This window comes from Podarcis melisellensis (genome assembly GCF_964234715.1).
Source record: "Podarcis melisellensis genome assembly, chromosome: 13".
Classification (NCBI taxonomy): Eukaryota; Metazoa; Chordata; class Lepidosauria; order Squamata; family Lacertidae; genus Podarcis; species Podarcis melisellensis.
Window position 1 is genome coordinate 11,161,634 of NC_138545.1, and position 16,015 is coordinate 11,177,648.

General features: G+C 44.0%; 2 protein-coding genes and 1 pseudogene across 4 annotated transcripts in view; 2 read left to right on the forward strand and 1 right to left on the reverse strand.

Annotated features, from left to right (window-relative positions):
* Positions 1 to 4,533: 4,533 nt before the first annotated feature.
* Positions 4,534 to 16,015, reverse strand: part of PFAS (phosphoribosylformylglycinamidine synthase) — a 45,753-nt gene continuing 34,271 nt past the window's right edge. Inside the window, exons 28-30 of one of the 2 annotated variants that reach the window (XM_081885216.1) lie at positions 14,081 to 14,233; positions 13,065 to 13,275; positions 4,534 to 4,992 (exon numbers count right to left, since the gene is read on the reverse strand). In XM_081885216.1, coding sequence (XP_081741342.1) covers positions 4,608 to 4,992; positions 13,065 to 13,275; positions 14,081 to 14,233 — 749 coding nt within the window. In that variant the 3' untranslated portion in view covers positions 4,534 to 4,607. Of the gene's footprint in view, positions 4,993 to 12,594; positions 13,276 to 14,080; positions 14,234 to 16,015 lie in introns of those variants that run through there. The other variant, XM_081885215.1, reaches the window with a different exon arrangement.
* On the forward strand, positions 5,249 to 5,884 carry LOC309355400 (histone H2A type 2-C pseudogene; annotated as a pseudogene). Its single transcript has one exon. The product of its transcript is annotated as a histone H2A type 2-C pseudogene (transcript).
* LOC309355667 (histone H3.2) lies at positions 7,123 to 7,644 on the forward strand (the record flags this gene model as incomplete). The annotated part of the gene is made up of 1 exon (XM_081886655.1): positions 7,123 to 7,644. The coding sequence occupies one exon, from the start codon at positions 7,123 to 7,125 to the stop codon at positions 7,531 to 7,533; it is 411 nt and encodes a 136-aa protein (XP_081742781.1). The 3' UTR covers positions 7,534 to 7,644.

Consider the following 16,015-nt stretch of genomic DNA (forward strand, 5'->3'; position numbering starts at 1 on the left):
TTATCCAATATATTTCCTTCTGCATAATAATATTTGGCATCATTAAGACTCACTATGGCTTCAGGATTGCTCTTCTGTACTATTTCAGACATGTGGTTTATGCACTTACGCATATGTGTTTACCTTGTGCACTTATGAACATTCATTTTATTTACAACACTTTCGATTTCTTATAACATAAGCATTTACTGGACTGTCAGATCTAGCAACCAATTCTTCAAAATCTACTAAACATTACTCTTTTAATGTGTTGAGGGTTTCAGAGGCCATATGCTGAAGCATCAGGTTCATCTGGCCCCAGGAAAGACTTTCAGATTTGTTTGCTGGGAGGCCAAACAAAGTTGTTTCAAATCAAGTGGTATCCTGCACTTTCTAGTGCGTTTCCTCATTGCTGTCTCATTGCAGGTTTGTTGCACAAGACCTCCCAAACAACTTTAAATGCACAGCTTGAAAATGCCAGTATCATATTGAACCACACCCAAAGATAAAAACAGACTGGGGGTGCCTATTGATGCAACTGAAGCAAAATGACCCAGATTAGATTGCCAGGCAACCATTACTTTTAATGCATCACGAATGGGGCAGGGTGTGGATGTCATTGTCTACTCACTGGGAATGCAACCTGAAAGAGTCTTTGAGCCCAAAAGGGTGACCTTAGATTAGAAAACCTCCATAGGTTACACAGTTATCTTTCTTTTCCAGCTTCTCTTTGTAAAATTTTAGATTGCAATCTGTGTCAGCTGTATAAGTGCTATGTATACGGGTGGTACTAGCTACCTAAACATATATAATGTTGCCAATTTTCCTGGCCATTGACCAGGTGGTACAATGTGCCCAAGGATCAGTGTTGGGACCTGTGCTTTTTAACTTCTTCATAGATGATTTAGAGTTAGGACTGAGCAATCAAGATGGCCAAGTTTGCCGGTGACACTAAATTGTTCAGGGCTACAGATAGGTAGTCGTGTTGGTCTGCCATAGTCAAAACAAAAAAAATTCCTTCCAGTAGCACCTTAAAGACCAACTAAGTTAGTTCTTGGTATGAGCTTTCGTGTGCATGCACACTTCTTCAGATACCATCTGAAGAATCTGAAGAAGGTATCTGAAGAAGTGTGCATGCACACGAAAGCTCATACCAAGAACTAACTTAGTTGGTCTTTAAGGTGCTACTGGAAGGAATTTTTTTTGTTTTGTTCAGGGTTGTTAAAGTAAAGTCATGTATGTTGGAGCAAAACAAAAACTTAATTTTATGCATGCATTCATGGGGTCTGAACTGGAGGTGATGAACCAGGAGCAAGACCTTTGGGTAATAATGTGGTAGATGGCTTAGTGACCATATTCACCCAGTTGGCAGTGGCAATGAAAAAGGTGAATTGCATGCTAGGAATCATTCAAAAAGGAACTGGAAATAAAACTGCCAGTATCATAATGCTGCTATACAAATCTATGGTGAGGCACTGTGTACAGTTTCACACCACCTCAAAAGGATATTGTCGAGCTGGAAAACATTCAGAAAAGGGCTACCACCATTGTGACTCTCCTATGAAGAAAGGATGCAATGTTTAGTACTTTTTAATTTATAGAAAAGACAAGTAAAAGGTGAAGTTTATAAAGCTATGCAAGTGGAAGTAGAGAAAAGTTTTTCTCCCTCTCTCATAACACCAGCACTTGTTTTTTATTTTGTTTTGACAAAGTAATAATCATAAATAATTAAGAATAAAAATGTGCACCCCCACCACCGACACCATCCAACCTCCCAAAATTTCAACACCTCTTGCAATGGTTTGACTCCTTTCCATTTTAACAGTACAAATTCTGCAAACACCCTCCATATCTCCTCAAAATCATTTCTCCTGTATATTCCCCGTCTTACCTTAATGGCACATGTTAATTTACCATTGATAACTATATCCCACAACTCTTTACACCATTCTTCCATTTTATATTCTGCTTGTCCCTTCCACTTCCTAGCTATCATAATTTGTGCAGCTGTCAACAAATTTGTGAGCAAGTCCTTCACAGCCTGCGAACCTTCCACCCCATCGTAAATTGATAATAATGCTACTTCTGAACTTTTGGTCAGCTTTAACCCAGTGATTTCTGTTATCTCCTTAAACACCCTTTGTCGGTTTTTTAAAAAAAAATGTTGACATTCCCACCACATGTGAACGTAATTCCCTGTTTCCTGGCATCCCCTCCAACATAACACTGAATATTCCTTGTTTATTTGATTTAATCTGACTGGTGTTAAATGCCATCTCCAAATGAATTTATAATAATTTTCTTTTATTCTTATGGACATCCTATGGAACTGAATGTTGGAAGATTTAGGACCAATAAAAGAAAGTGCTTCTTCACTCAATGTATAATCAAACTATGGAACTCACTCCCCACAAGAGGCAGAGACTGTCACCATTGTATTTATTATTATTATTTTATCATGTATCAAATTCCCTGGATGTCTTTAAAAGAGGATTAGACCAATTCATGGAGGGGCGAGCTATCAATGGCTACTAGCCATGCTGGCTATGTTCAGCCTCCACATTTGGAAGCAGCAATGCTTTTGAATCTTGCTGGACACCATAGGAGGGGAGAAGGCTCTTGCGTTCATGATCTGCTGTTACTGGTTTCCCACAGGCCTCTGTGAGAATGAGGGTGCTGGACTAGATGGGCCATTGGCCTATGGTATTGAGCAGCATGACAGTCTATCACTCAAGTTCTTAAGATGCCTCAGCCAAGTAAGGAGAAATTGTGTAGCATAGGCTCTTTTACAAACTCCAGGTTCCTATGTCTCAGGGAAGCTACTATCAATCACCCACCCAGAGATGCAGTTTTGGCAGCTGTTCCACAAATGAAAAGATGTACTGTTTTCAATACTCCCCAACATCTTCAACATCCATCGGAAGAGGTGAAAGACTTTTAAAACATCTGATTTGGGCTTTTCAGTGCCCTAGTATTAAGCTTGTTGTGAGGACAGCAAAACTAGTAGCTTCTCTGCAAAATATTTTCCCCTGCTGGTTTAGCATTAAACGTTTTTAACACATTTAGCATTAGCAAGATGTATAACTTTCTCCAGAATGCTCAAATGCTTTGGGCTAAAGTTTGGGTCAGAAAGGCCTCACTTTCCATTGGAATATATATTTTTAAATATATAAGTTTGCTGTTATATTAGCCTTGCGACGCTTCACACACATAAAATACAATGTTGTGGCCCGTACGGGGATCGAACCCGCGACCTTGGCGTTATTAGCACCACGCTCTAACCAACTGAGCTAACCGGCCAGCTGCATGTTGCTCATTCTTTCCATGTGGAAACGCTCTACATCCTGCGCATTGTTTTTATAAATCACATCACAAGGCGGCGCCAGAAGACAAGGAACAAGGAACAAGGAAATTGGACGCCTTTCAGCAGCGATACCAGGAATATTTACTGAAATTGCCTCGAGTTCTTTCACGGAAAAATAAAACACTCCAGTTACGGTGTGCAAAGAACCTAATAATCGTGCTCCCTCCCACAAGTAAGGTCTCTAGCAACCTTGTTAATCAAGATAGCATGGCAGACCACACAACAACGTGTTTTTTGTGTGAAACAAGACCAGGGCTACTCAATTTGGGGGCAATCTGGGGCAGACCCAAACTAGAAGGAATTAATCTGCAACCGTCACGTGTTGCTGTAACTCTGTACTCCTTGTAAACGTCTCTGGAGAATAGAGCTATCCATATGTGAATTTATCACTGCAGCGCTTTTCCGTAACACGGAAGTGTGACATTGAAATCTCATCAAATGAAAGGATGAAAGAGAAAAGGAAGGATACGAATTTTTAAAAGCGGATATGACTATGTCATAAGGCACAAACGTCTCTAACCAAGCCTAATTTACTGGGTTGTCAAATAAACTGGCCCTAATGCTTCTTTCTAGGGTTGGCAATTTACTGCAACCATGGTTAAAGAGACAAAATGCATGTTAAACGCTGTCTTAGGCTGCTCCCCGGCAACTTGGATTTAGAGACTGTCACTGATGCGGAAGTGAAGTAGATACCCTTATCTGCCATTAATATAGCCAAATAAGAAGGGTCTGTAGTATATTAACTGCAACATTAAATTCGTTGAAGTTGCAACATAGCCTAAGCTATAAATTTATAAGGAGGAATTTAGAAATCAGCTCATTTTTTTTTTAAATGAGAGGGACCAAGTCTCGACTCTCACTCTTAAAACTCCTTTTAAGATATTAGCCAAGGAACTGTGGCACAACACTCCTTAAAGTCTTCGTACTATAAGGATACGTTTCAATACTCCCATAGTAGTAACTCCCATCTTTGTTCAATGCTGCCCTCAGGCTCGCCCGCCACCTTTGTTACTTATCTTGTTTAGGCTGCAGGCAAAAACAGACCTGTTTTTTCAGCCCTTTGACTAATGAAGCAATCTATGGCCTTTAAAGCTTGGGGCGGAGCATTGCTGGTTACCCTACTATATTGTAAACTACCCTGCAGTTTAGAAATGCAAAACGGAAATTAAAAAATAAATTTAAAAAATACGTAGTCGCAACAGCTCTTTTTCTGAAAAAGTGGGTGGCTCTTAAAAGAGCCTTTGGGTATGTGAGGAGGCGAAATTCACTTGGAGCTGGTGTACTTGGTGACGGCCTTGGTGCCCTCGGAGACGGCGTGCTTGGCGAGCTCTCCGGGCAGCAGGAGTCGGACGGCGGTCTGGATCTCCCGGGAGGTGATGGTGGAGCGCTTGTTGTAGTGCGCCAGGCGGGAAGCCTCGGCCGCGATGCGCTCGAAGATGTCGTTGACGAAGGAGTTCATGATGCTCATGGCCTTGGACGAGATGCCCGTGTCCGGGTGGACCTGCTTGAGCACCTTGTAGACGTAGATGGAGTAGCTCTCCTTGCGGCTCTTCTTGCGCTTCTTGTCGCCCTTCTTCTGCGTCTTGGTGACGGCCTTCTTGGAGCCCTTCTTGGCCGCGGGAGCGGACTTGGCCGGTTCAGGCATGATGCTGTAATCACTCAACCTCAGGCGAAACAACCGGAAATTCGAGAAGAAATGAAGGCAGTTGCTGAGCGTCCTGTATTTATACGGCTTCCATGCTAATCGCAGGATTGAAACACTCGAATTCTCATTGGCTGAGAAACCAGCGACGCCTATTGGAGGATTCGATTGTTACATGCAAATAGTAGAATTCTAAAACTTTGATTTCTATTGGATGGCATAAATGCCGTCTGCCTATTGGGTAGCAAACAGCACCGGCCTTCCAATTGGACAGATAGGGTGAAACTCGAAAGCTAACCAATGGGAATGCGCACTTACAATCCGCAGGACTGAATAAAAGGCCGAGGAGCGCATTTGTTTCTCAGCTTGTGTTCTTTCTAGTAGGAATCGTGAGCTTTATACTCTTTTGAAATTAGCATCATGTCTGGACGTGGAAAGCAAGGAGGCAAGGCTCGTGCCAAGGCCAAGACTCGCTCTTCTCGTGCCGGGCTCCAGTTCCCCGTGGGTCGTGTGCACCGTCTTCTGCGCAAAGGGAACTACGCAGAGCGCGTCGGAGCCGGAGCTCCCGTCTACTTGGCTGCTGTGCTGGAGTACCTGACTGCTGAGATCCTGGAGTTGGCCGGCAACGCTGCCCGGGACAACAAGAAGACCAGGATCATCCCTCGCCACTTGCAGCTCGCCATCCGCAACGACGAGGAGCTGAACAAGCTCCTGGGCAAAGTCACCATTGCTCAAGGAGGCGTTCTCCCCAACATCCAGGCTGTGCTGTTGCCCAAGAAAACCGAGAGCCACAAGGCAAAAGGAAAATAGATCGCGTTTAATCGGAACTACAGCAGAAAAAAAAACCCACAAAGGCTCTTTTAAGAGCCACCCACAATTTCATAAAGAGCTTTGATCATATGAAACTTTTAGGTTTTTTTAGTGTTGCCGTTTGAAACCGTGCTTCGTTTTCTTAAGCAGGTGTAGAAAAATGTTTCAAGGCCAATATCCATGATACAATTTAAATAATGTGATCTGTGCTACTCTTGCAGTGAAAAAAAGTTGCAACTATATAGGCTTCTGCTACATCACATATCACTCTTGAAAGATACTAGAAGGCTGTTGTGAGAAGGATTCCCACTTACATTCTCCCCTCAATGAATATTTCTACTCACGGTCGAATTTCATGAGCGTAGTTGCAAACCTAACCCATTCCGCTGTGAGTAACCCGATTACACTCGGAGATTTTATGTTGTGAAACTGCATAGAATTGCACAATTACGAGACAAAACACAATTGTGAAATCCATGTTTGAAAGCATAAAACCGCTGCGGTTTTGGCGGCAATTTCAAATGAAAAACCCCGCGGGATTTTGAGGGCGGGGGGCCCTTGAGTAGCCAATCACACGTTAGGGCGCGTCTTTCAAATTCTCCGTTGGTTAACAGAAATTACATTATCTGGCAACTCAGTTTCTTTAGTAAGACTAAAGGAATTCTTAGTCTTTAGAAGGAAATGTCCGATTTCAATGGACTTTGCTCCCAGAAAAGTGGGTATAGGGTTACAGACGAGCTGCAATAAAGACATGGAGCCCGATCCTATGAATGTCTACGGAGAAGTCTCGCTCAGCCCAGTGCAGTTTACTCCCAAGAAAGCGTGCAAAGCAATGCAGCAGCCTTAACCAATTTATTAAGGCATCCAATCAGTCTTCGATGTATGTTATGCAGTGCCCAGTATTAAGCTTAGTCTACTGAAATTCACTGTAGTTTAACATTCAGGGTCCTACAGATCACCTATTTTTACGGCTAAGTGCTGCGATGAGGTGGGCATTTGTTGAAAACTCTTCCTACTTTTATTATGTTTTCCGAGGGCGGGGGGATGAACAGAATAAACCACTTTAATCCCTATATTTCTTATAGCATTGCATTTCCATCTATCTAGGAAATAAAACCTTGGGAAGGAGCGGAAGGACGAAGGGCGGTGCTGCAAAGTCTATCCAATCAATGCCGAGCCCGGGAAATTCAAATTCTGCAGCGGTCCCCTGACCTCATTCAGCCAATCAGGACGCAGCCGCTGGCTATAAAAAGGCGGTCCAAAGACCCTTTGGCTTCATTTCTTTTTCCTTTCTGACGAAGAAACTTCTATCCGCGCGAAGAGGAAGATGGCCCGTACAAAGCAGACGGCTCGCAAGTCGACTGGCGGGAAGGCGCCTCGCAAGCAGCTGGCGACCAAAGCCGCCCGCAAGAGCGCGCCGGCCACGGGCGGAGTGAAGAAGCCTCACCGCTACCGGCCGGGCACCGTGGCGCTGCGCGAGATCCGCCGCTACCAGAAGTCGACGGAGCTGCTGATCCGCAAGCTGCCTTTCCAGCGCCTGGTGCGCGAGATCGCGCAGGACTTCAAGACGGACCTGCGCTTCCAGAGCTCGGCCGTGATGGCTCTGCAGGAGGCGAGCGAGGCTTACCTGGTGGGCCTGTTCGAGGACACCAACCTGTGCGCCATCCACGCCAAGCGCGTCACCATCATGCCCAAGGACATCCAGCTCGCCAGGCGCATCCGCGGAGAGAGGGCCTGAGAAGCGCCCGCACGCGTCCCCAGAACACGAATCCTGTTTCACCACAAAGGCTCTTTTAAGAGCCACCACGTGGTCTTGGAAAAGAGCTAGCACGATGCTAAATTACCTCTTGCCGCTGCCGAATATCTGTTCGATTCTTAATCTTTATCTGCAAAAATTTAAATAATTGTTTGCTAGTTTTATAATGATCTTTAGTAACCACTACATTGAAACTACGTTTAGAAGTTTTAAGTCGCCATGGAACTCTTAAGCTAGTAAGTTCCACCACCCTACTTTTTTCATTTTTATGTTCTGCACACAATAAGCCGCTTAATTGCAGGAAGATAAATAATCGGTTACATAACTAACATTGGCTCGGGGTAGAAACGTTGCAATTTTAAAGCAGTTCCTGGCTTTACTTCCCCACCCCAATGTAGATTTGAAGCTGAAAGCAGCCTCTTTTTCATAGGCATGTCAAAAGTACTCATGGGCTGCTTAAAAACTATGACTGCTGTAATGCCAGCATTTCTTTCCTTTTAGAGGGCAGCAGACATATTGCTCTCATGAAGTGATCCGGAGTTTTGCACGGCAATGTAACGCAGGCAGAAATGCCAGGTGAAAAACAGTATATCGGCCGCGAAATCTGACCAAGAAAAGCTAGCTTGTCAGAAGTGGGATTCGAACCCACGCCTCCAGAGGAGACTGCGACCTGAACGCAGCGCCTTAGACCGCTCGGCCATCCTGACTACTTAAGAAAGTGGGTTTCTTTGTTGAAGAAAGTGTATTTCATTATAACGCATTGGTTTAAGAAGTTTAGTGAGCCATGTGTAACAACAGTGAGGATCAGCTGATGAATCAACTTGTTAGCAGGAATCACCTTCAGTGAAAACGGTCTTTCTTTCCCCAGTTTCCCTTCCCCTTAATCTGCGGAGGAGGAGGCGGCAGCCATTTAGTCCCCAGCGTGGGGAGGGGAAATCTATCGCAATGAAGGAAACCTATCGCCCACACGGTGGCGCTGTATAGTTTAAAATGCTTTGCGATGGGTTATCGCTGAAGAAGCAGGATCAGTTTTTTACCCTGCTGCAATGCATGTAAATAAACATGGGAAAAGTTCATTGGTCACGTGCAGAGGACTTTTTCGTCTTCATAGAAGAGAGGAGAGCATCATTCATTGTCACTCGTGAGGAGGAGGCTAAGGATGGTCTTTCTAAGAAGCGGGAGAGTTTTAGGCTGCCACAACTTTCCGGAGCTGATAAGAATAGCACAGACATTTCGATGTGAAATAAAATCGAAGCAGGGCTGAAAGAGGAAAAGGTCGTTTGAAGTGCATTGATGGTCTGCAGGGTAAACGGGAACGGGAGTTTAGCTAATTCCTTATAGCCTTTGACGATGACTCATAAATCCACACACGATTTTGAAGCTTGAAGACAAGCCTGTGAATTGCAACAACTTAAATTCATTCAATTTTTTTCTTAAGTAAAAAATGCTTTTAGCAGAGGATGGTTTCGATCCATCGACCTCTGGGTTATGGGCCCAGCACGCTTCCGCTGCGCCACTCTGCTTGTGAAGGCAGGGTCCTTTAGACAGCCTTACAAACTCATGACGTTTGTGTGTGCGCCCAGCGGCAGGGTTTCTCCATCTTTCAGTTTAAAGGAAATGCTTTTTATTTAATCGCTGACTTCTCCCTCGTTAATATTCTGAAGAGTTTCTACTTTTGCAAGTGCCAAACACCCAGTTGCACGTCAATTATCAATCACATTGCCTGTCAATGTGAAAGGCTTGTGCACACAGTTTATTAGATTTCTGTAACCTACGGGCGCTGCCGGACGTCATTTCTCTACCGTTTCTCCATTAAAGAGACGTTTCTGTCTAGCTGGCTCTGCCTGTGTAAAAATCCCATCTTTGCTTTGCCTTTTACATTCACGGTTGAAGATGTCGATCTATTGCTATTGTGATGGTTGCTGCTTTTATTAAATCCCACCATCTCCACGTGATTGTATCTTTTTAACTTGCTATGATCTGGGCTCCCTTGGAATCGAGGGATTGCGGTAATAATAATAATAATACTTGCAAAGCAAAGCAAGAGTTTGAAAACTACATTTGCGTGATGCTTAAATCAGGAACAAATCTCAGGCAGAGAGCATGCCTCCAGATTCACCGCTTCCGTGCATTTGTGTGTTCTCCAATTCTAATATTGGGCTGCAAATAAACACTATTTTGTAGACATCACTGTCCAAATAACGAAATTTATGGGAGGGGAAAGTCATATCAGCACACGGGAAAGCATCTCTAACCTTTATGTTGGTTTGTTAAAGAAAGTTGGGGCGGGCGCTCAGAATGGGAATGACAGACAAATGAAAGAAATAGCAAAAAGGGTAAAATTAGCGTCGACGAAGGTGGGATTCGAACCCACGCGTGCAGAGCACAATGGATTAGCAGTCCATCGCCTTAACCACTCGGCCACCTCGTCTCTTCCGGTAGGAGCTTTCGGGGTGCTTCCTTTTGCTCAAAACAGCCGCGTGTTTCTTCTCAGGTTGTGTGTCATTTCTTTGCGATGTACAGCATTTGGTATCAATTGGGAAGCCTGTTTACTAAGTGAGCCGCTACAACTTTACAATCATCCCTTTTAAAAACAGTAAGATTTCTTATAAGTAGGAAAATACCACCTTTCTTCTTGTCGTGGGTTCCATAGTGTAGTGGTTATCACGTCTGCTTTACACGCAGAAGGTCCTGGGTTCGAGCCCCAGTGGAACCAAAGCGGTGTTTTTTTAATTGAAATTGATTGAAAAAGTAAAAGAGGACCGAAGATTGAGAAGTATGTGTAGAAGCTATAAACAACGACTTCCTTCTGCTTTTCCCGTTCCACAGCAATTAAAGGAGGTGGTATACATTAATGCACGAGCGACACTGTTGTTTGGCCAGAATTATATGATCTAACTCAAAGCGACTTGGGAGAAACAGAACATGCAATAGAAAAAGAGCAATAATCTGTATGCATTACTGTATTCTAAATTTTAGGACGATGAACCCCAACGCGCCGATCCCCTCTCTCCCCACTTTAGTGCTTACCTTTGGAACTGCATCAGAGGGTACAACTTCCTACTGTGAAATGACGAGAAAGTTCATAAGGTAGCCTTTTTTTGTCGTTTGGTTTTAAAAAAAGATAAATCACAGCTGGCCCGTACGGGGATCGAACCCGCGACCTTGGCGTTATTAGCACCACGCTCTAACCAACTGAGCTAACCGGCCACTTGCCTGTGGAAGTTTCCATAACTACATATACACACTCAATGTGCTTAGCAGTTGCAAATATTTTTAGTAGCATAAAAGTCAGACGACGGTGCATCAGTTGAGCACGCTTGGATCCTCCATCCATCGCCTATGAGGCATCTTCTGGGATTCCTGTACACTAGCAGAGGTCTGATTCAGTCAGATTAGGGAAATAATGGGTTTATAATATGGTTTTATTTTTATTTCTGGCCTGCTCTCAATATTAGTTCTTCTAGGGGAGAGCATCAATCTCACTCCTCCTTTTTTAAAAAAAGAACTCTTAAGGTATTTGATGATGATGATGATGATGATGATAATAATAATAATAATAATAATAATAATAATAATAATAATTTGTACCTCGCCCATCTGGGTGGGTGGCTTCCACAAAGACCAAAAATGCACTAAGATGTCACACATTAAAAGCTTCCCTGAACAGGGCTGCCTTAAGATGTCTTCTGAATGTCAGGTAGTTGTTTATATAATTACAAGGCATTTTGAACTGGTGTTTATTTCAATTATATCCCATCTTTCCTCCACGATTATAGTGGTTCTCCCTGATTTCATCCTTAAAATAACCCTGTGAGGTACGTTAGGGCTGAAAGGTCACCCAGTGAGCTTCATAGCTGAGTTGTCTCTTTTGCTCCTGGGTGGACGGCGTTCATCCATGCTTGTCCAACCCTCAATTGCCTGCACCGGCCCTCTCTTCCATTAGTGGCTCCTTGTTTTCAAAAAAAAAAAAAACCCACAAAGAAGTCAGTCAAGCATCTGCAGAGGAGCAACTAGTCCAAGGCCTTTCAGTGTATGACTTTAACTGGATTTCTTGGGATCTCAGTGTCTTTGCTCAATGTACATCTGGTTTATGAGATCAGAAACTCTGCATGAAATTGAGGGCTTTTGTCCTTCAAAGGCTTGGTTTTTTTTTTCCTTTCTGAGCACAGGAACACCAAATAATACGAGAGAAGAACAAGATTCCTGTCTAGAACCTCAAAAATCTGTGATCCAATGCCAACAGACACCATTGGAGGACTGTTGCCTTCACATCCTCCTCATGAGCTGCTGAGTGGCCTGGAAACATTACACAGAGTCAGACCACCATCTAGCTCAGTATTGTCCACACTGACTTCTTGGGACTTCTTGCATGCAAGGAAGATGCTCTACTGCCCTTCCTGTTACATCTGACTGGCCACAATGGAAATGGAATATTAAGACTAGTTAATCTTATTCCTGATCCAGCGCAGCTATTCTTATGTTCTTAACAAAGGAGTGCCTTATAACACATCCAATAAATGGCCTCTTTCGACTTCAGCTACTATGCATCTCACTGTAACATTGCATTTTCCCTTCTTCAGCATTACTGGTTTTTTTAAAATGTGTGTGTGTTTTATTTTTATATATAATTTGGGATTTATGTCTTTTCCTATATTAAAGATTTTCCCGTGTATTTTGCCTTTGGGAGTAAGAAGTTGTAGTCAACAGTTTTACTTTGCCACTTGACTTTCCACCAACCTTGATAATATCCTTTCGGAGGGAAAGACTTTTGTTTGGGCGGGGATGGGGAAACTGTGGCTAGAAGGCTGGTTTCAAATGGCAGAGGGCATGTTAGCCTGTATACCTTGGTTTACTAAACATTAAATTTAATATATATTTATTTACCGGTAATTAACTAATAAATTAATAGATGTACGCTGTGAACCACCGGGCAGTTAACTCAAGTAAATGAAACAATTCAGTACACTCATACCCACATCTGGGATTTTCTTTCCTAGTTCGCAATGGAAAACAACAACAGGCCACAGACACACAGATGCATATTTCTAAAGTCAAATTTGCTTTTATTGGCAATATAGAAACTCCATTGGTCCCACGTTGTTCCACAATTGGATTGGTACAAACCAACTTAATTATTGCACAATGACACCCCCTTGTGCCCACTGGAGGGACTGCACATCCATTCTTCCTTGACCCCTCCCTAAGTTCATTCAAATGTGTGTTGCGGGTGTGGGGGCTAGGGACCTAGACTATGTATGAGGATAACAGCACTGGAAAGTTTTGCATCCACAGCACAGGGACCATGTCTAATCTAGTCTAGTCCAGCTTGCAAATGATAGTGCAGTGTTAGCTTGTGAGTGGGTGTAGAAAGTTTTCAGAAAGGCAGCAGAAAGCAAGGTCAAGGCTGGCCCTGGGGATAGCGCAAGCACCACTCGCAGGCGTTCTGGAACATGCGGAGCCACGGGGAGACCTTCAGAGACTGGCGCCAGGAGGCGGGCATCCAAGGCCACTGCCAGGAAAGGACACATCGCTCAGGGTGAGGCATCATCGCCAAGTGGCGCCCATCGGGAGAGCAAATGCCTGCAATGCCCAGTGGAGACCCATTGGGATTCATAGGGTACTCCTCAGTTGGCAAACCCTGGTCATCCACGTAGCGGAGAGGTGCCAAGCGAGCAGAGCGCACCTGGGCCAGGACTTCATCTGAGCGGAATCGCATCCGACCTGCAGGAAGAGGAAGGGGGAAAAGGTGAGTGATGAGTCGTGGACTCTCACAATATTTATGCGGCAGCCTCTCTCCACTGGCCAGCCTAGATTACTCTCAGGCCAGTAGGAACTTGCAAATGGGGCCACAAAGCCACACGGACAAGGCAGGTTTCTCAATGCTTTGTGTTGAATTCTAAAAACAAACAAACCAGGGGGAATTTCTTACTGGAATAGAATTTTCCCCAGGAGAACATGCACACGCACGGAAGGTCTGGCAGTGGTGTTAGCATAAGTCAGAGGGATCACTGGACTTGAAAAAAGGTTTCTTTTCTCTTAACCCCATTCCCAATAGCTCCTCTTGATAAAGAGTGTGCATTGTTTAGCTTCTTGCATTTTGAGCTTTATGTCTTGGTTTATTCATATTTGCATGCTTCTATGTTCTCTTAAAAAATGGAAATGTTTAAAAAATCCAGCTCCCAGTACTGAAGCTTATTAATTATTGTAATTATGTTATTAAAAGTCAACGCTGTTGCGTGCACCGGAGCCCTAAGTGCAACATACTGAATACATTTCTTCAAACATTACAGATAGCCAGTTAAAACTAAAAACATTTTATCTATCATTCAAGCTTGTTTAATTCCTGTCTCTAAAATAAATATAATTTGTCATTTTACATATTACTGTATAACCCCTTAATTTTTTTTATGCTTTTCAGAAATCATTGGTGTTTTATCCCCATTTCCAGTACATGCACGGAAGGTTTTTCTAAACCTAATTATTAACCCTCTCCCCACCGCACTCAATTTTTTAAAAAAAGGATTACCTTCTCCATGTGCCACCCAGATGCCCAGGGTAGAACCAGCCATGCCCCGCAACATCAGCGCCGGACTCTCCTCGATGCCAACGCTCACAAAACGAGACTCAAAGCGCCCAGAATTGTTGGGACTCAGCAGCACATCTGGCTGGATGGCACCACCTGGAATAATAACCAAGATCAAGAAAATTTTTATATCTTTTTTTTTAATTTCATATGATTTACATACTGCTTGGTTGTAAAAAAAACCCCAAACAAACCTCAACGTGGTTTAAATAAAACAATGACATTGTCAGTAAAAAACAGCCGAAGGAAGTATTTTTTAAAAAATAAAAGAGCAATAAGCTGAAAACATTAAAACATGTGTCAATGTTCTACATACCTGGAGAGGCTTGCCAAAGCAAATAAGTTTTTAGCAGGCAAGGAAAAGAGTACAGTGAAGCTGCCTGCCTATATCATGAGGCAAGGAGTTCCAAAGGGCACGCAAAAAAGATTGATTTCTTACAGATTTAAGGCTGCAGGTCTAATCTCGCTTCCCTGGTCCATTAGGGCAAACAGGGTGTTGCCCAACCAAACAAATTCTGCCCCTACTTGCCCCTCTCCTTATTTACATACAGTCCAGGGGGCGCCCCTGGCTCTCAGCTCCCTCCTCCTCTGTGGTCAAAACTAGAATTTGCTGGCTCTGCCTGTCCACTGGCGCTGGCTGCACAGAGTTTGCCTCTCTGCCGTCTGCCAACGGGCACTGGCCACCACTTATTTCTGAGCAGACAAGGTTAGGATTGTAACCAGAAATGTCACAATCCAAGATTTGTCACCCATGCCAACACCAAAGCAGTGGCAGTTCTCAGATTTCAGGGGGCACCCTCTGCAATGCTAGAATTCAGCACCATCCTCTCCTTTTGTGCTCTGTTCTACAGCATTACAGTGGTACCTCGGGTTAAGTACTTAATTCGTTTTGGAGGTCCGTACTTAACCTGAAACTGTTCTTAACTTGAAGCACCACTTTAGCTAATGGGGCCTCCTGCTGCTGCCGCGCCGCCAGAGCACAATTTCTGTTCTCACCCTGAAGCAAAGTTCTTAACCTGAAGCACTATTTCTGGGTTAGCGGAGTCTGTAACCTGATGCGTATGTAATCTGAAGTGTATGTAACCTGAGGTCGTGTGGCATCTGTTGCGGCCGAACCGCTTGCAACATCCTCAAACCTCTCTTTGGTGATCACTCCTAGCTGAGCAAAATCGTCTTTCACAAACACAGTTTTAAAAGTGAGTCTGTAGGTGCCTGTGGATGCCAATTCTGGCTCCACACATCCTTCCACAGTGGGGACATACTGTAGGTTTCCGGGCAGGAGTTGATCACAGTGAGGGTTTGCCAAGCGTGCCTTCCTCCTAGCACGTTTCTCCCTTTCATCCCGAGTTCGAGTGTCTTCAAAACCCATGACACCTTTGGTAAAGACAGTTCTCCAATTGGAGCGCTCGCAGGCCAATATTTCCCAGGATCCTCAAACTAAGGTTACCAGATTTTTTTTCAATGAATCCAGGGACACTTTTCAATTTCAATGGATTTTGTATGGGGACTGATTTGTAAATCGGGGGACTGTCCCCGGGAAACAGGGACGTCTGGTAACCTTACCTCAATCCACCTCTGACCAGAGCAGCATTCAGGGAGCAAAGGAAGCATACCCTCACTCTGAGTGTCCTGGTATCATGAAGGGTCCCCTAGCCCAAACCCACTGCAAAACAGGAATCACAACTAAAAAGCCCCCAACAGATGGCCATCCAGCCTCTGAATAAAAGCCCCCAGTGAAGAAGAGGGCACCACCTTCCGAGGGAGTCTGTTCCACTCATAGCTGTCAACCGTCCCTTATTTGGCGGGAAAGTCCCATTTCCCAGCGCCGTGTCCTGCTGCTGTCCTTTATTGATGATGTCCCTTAAATTTCCCGGGTTT